This window comes from Colobus angolensis, unplaced genomic scaffold, assembly GCF_000951035.1.
Source record: "Colobus angolensis palliatus isolate OR3802 unplaced genomic scaffold, Cang.pa_1.0 Scaffold1, whole genome shotgun sequence".
In the NCBI taxonomy this organism is placed as follows: Eukaryota; Metazoa; Chordata; class Mammalia; order Primates; family Cercopithecidae; genus Colobus; species Colobus angolensis.
This window is the reverse complement of record NW_012110918.1, coordinates 19,078,118-19,079,466: the sequence shown is the minus strand read 5'-3', so window position 1 is coordinate 19,079,466 and position 1,349 is coordinate 19,078,118. Positions and strand designations below refer to the sequence as shown.

At 48.3% G+C, this 1,349-nt stretch overlaps 1 protein-coding gene across 1 annotated transcript in view; it reads left to right on the top strand.

Annotated features, from left to right (window-relative positions):
- Positions 1-413: 413 nt before the first annotated feature.
- The window catches only part of WDR45B (WD repeat domain 45B), a 37,222-nt gene continuing 36,286 nt past the window's right edge, over positions 414-1,349 (top strand). Inside the window, exon 1 of the mRNA XM_011928545.1 lies at positions 414-972. Within this exon, the coding sequence (XP_011783935.1) occupies positions 915-972 (58 nt within the window). The 5' untranslated portion in view covers positions 414-914. The remainder of the gene's footprint in view (positions 973-1,349) is intronic.

Here is a 1,349-nt window from a genome sequence, read left to right as displayed (position 1 = left end):
GATTGCAGGCGTGAGCCGCTGCACCCGGCCTCGAATGGGAATTTTAAGAGGCCTTTGCACTGGTGTTTCACACTACTTGTGCAGTCATTTTAAGGAACCAGACTTCGCAACATTTCATGTGAAAAATAATTGGGGGGTTTGTTCTTTTCTCTTTCCAGCCACAGCTTCATAGAGCCAGCAGTTAGACATGGCATTTAAGGAGATGGATGTAGTCCTTGGGTCATACACAAGCATTAACACACTATCATTTTCGCACTTAAGTGCTTTGTTCAGTTTCTAACAGTGCCGTTCATTTGGACCATTGTGGTTTGTGTGGCTTGTGTGGCTGGTGTGTGGCTTGGAGACAGTGACCAGGATGAGTCACTCATTGGTAACTCATTGAGACTCTCACAGGGTTTTAAGGAGTGAGGATGATTTATAGGTGGGAGCAAAGTCACGGGAGACCACCCTGTAAATGGGAAGGAGCATCTTTGCCTCATCTTCCCGGTTCCTGGATCTAGGACTGCCTCTTGTCTCCCAGCACCCTGCTCTTCCCCTCACCCGGTGTCCACAGTGGGCGGGATTGCCTGCTTGGTGGCTTTCCTCTAGAGGTTTCCTTGGCGCTTGTCACTCGTTGCCCTCCAAGCCTGGGCCACAGGGATGCCACAGAAGGACACTGCAGTGGGGAAGCTGCGTGAGCAACTCCAAGACTCCTTTGCTAAAGGACAAACAAAATGTCCCTCATGAATGTGCTTGTCACTTGGTAGCATTTCTACAAGGAAAGGAGTTGTGACTTAGCACCTTTGGTGCCTGTGGTTTCAGCATCTGCAGTTCTTAGTAGTTGCTGTTTCTCCAGACCTCTTACTTTTACCCACTCCAGGCCTGGGGATTAATGTCTCTCTTACACTTCTGCTTTAGGATGCTTTGCGTGTGGGATGGAAAATGGATTCCGAGTCTATAACACTGACCCACTGAAAGAAAAAGAGAAACAAGGTAAGAATTAACGGACATTTCCTGGTTTCTCCCCTTTCCAACCCTCAGAGTCTAAATTTAACCTTGCAGGTGGAGCAGGGAGGGGATGGCTGTTTCCAAGAGGTGAGTAGGGTTCATGGCCCTTCGTCAACTTGGAGGGAGCTGTCCCCTTTCTTCTGTTGAGCTTCTACAGGTGCTGAGGGATCCAGGAGTATGCTGAGCAGGTTTGTTCACTGGCCTGATTTCTCTAGTGAATTCTAGATCAGCGTGAACTTCTCGTGCCTTTTCCCTGTCACATCAGGAATTTTTGGCAGCAGAAACCTTTTTTCTTTTTTTTTTTTTTTTTTTGAGACGGAGTCTTGCTCTGTCGCCCGGACTGGAGTGCAGTGGCCAGATCT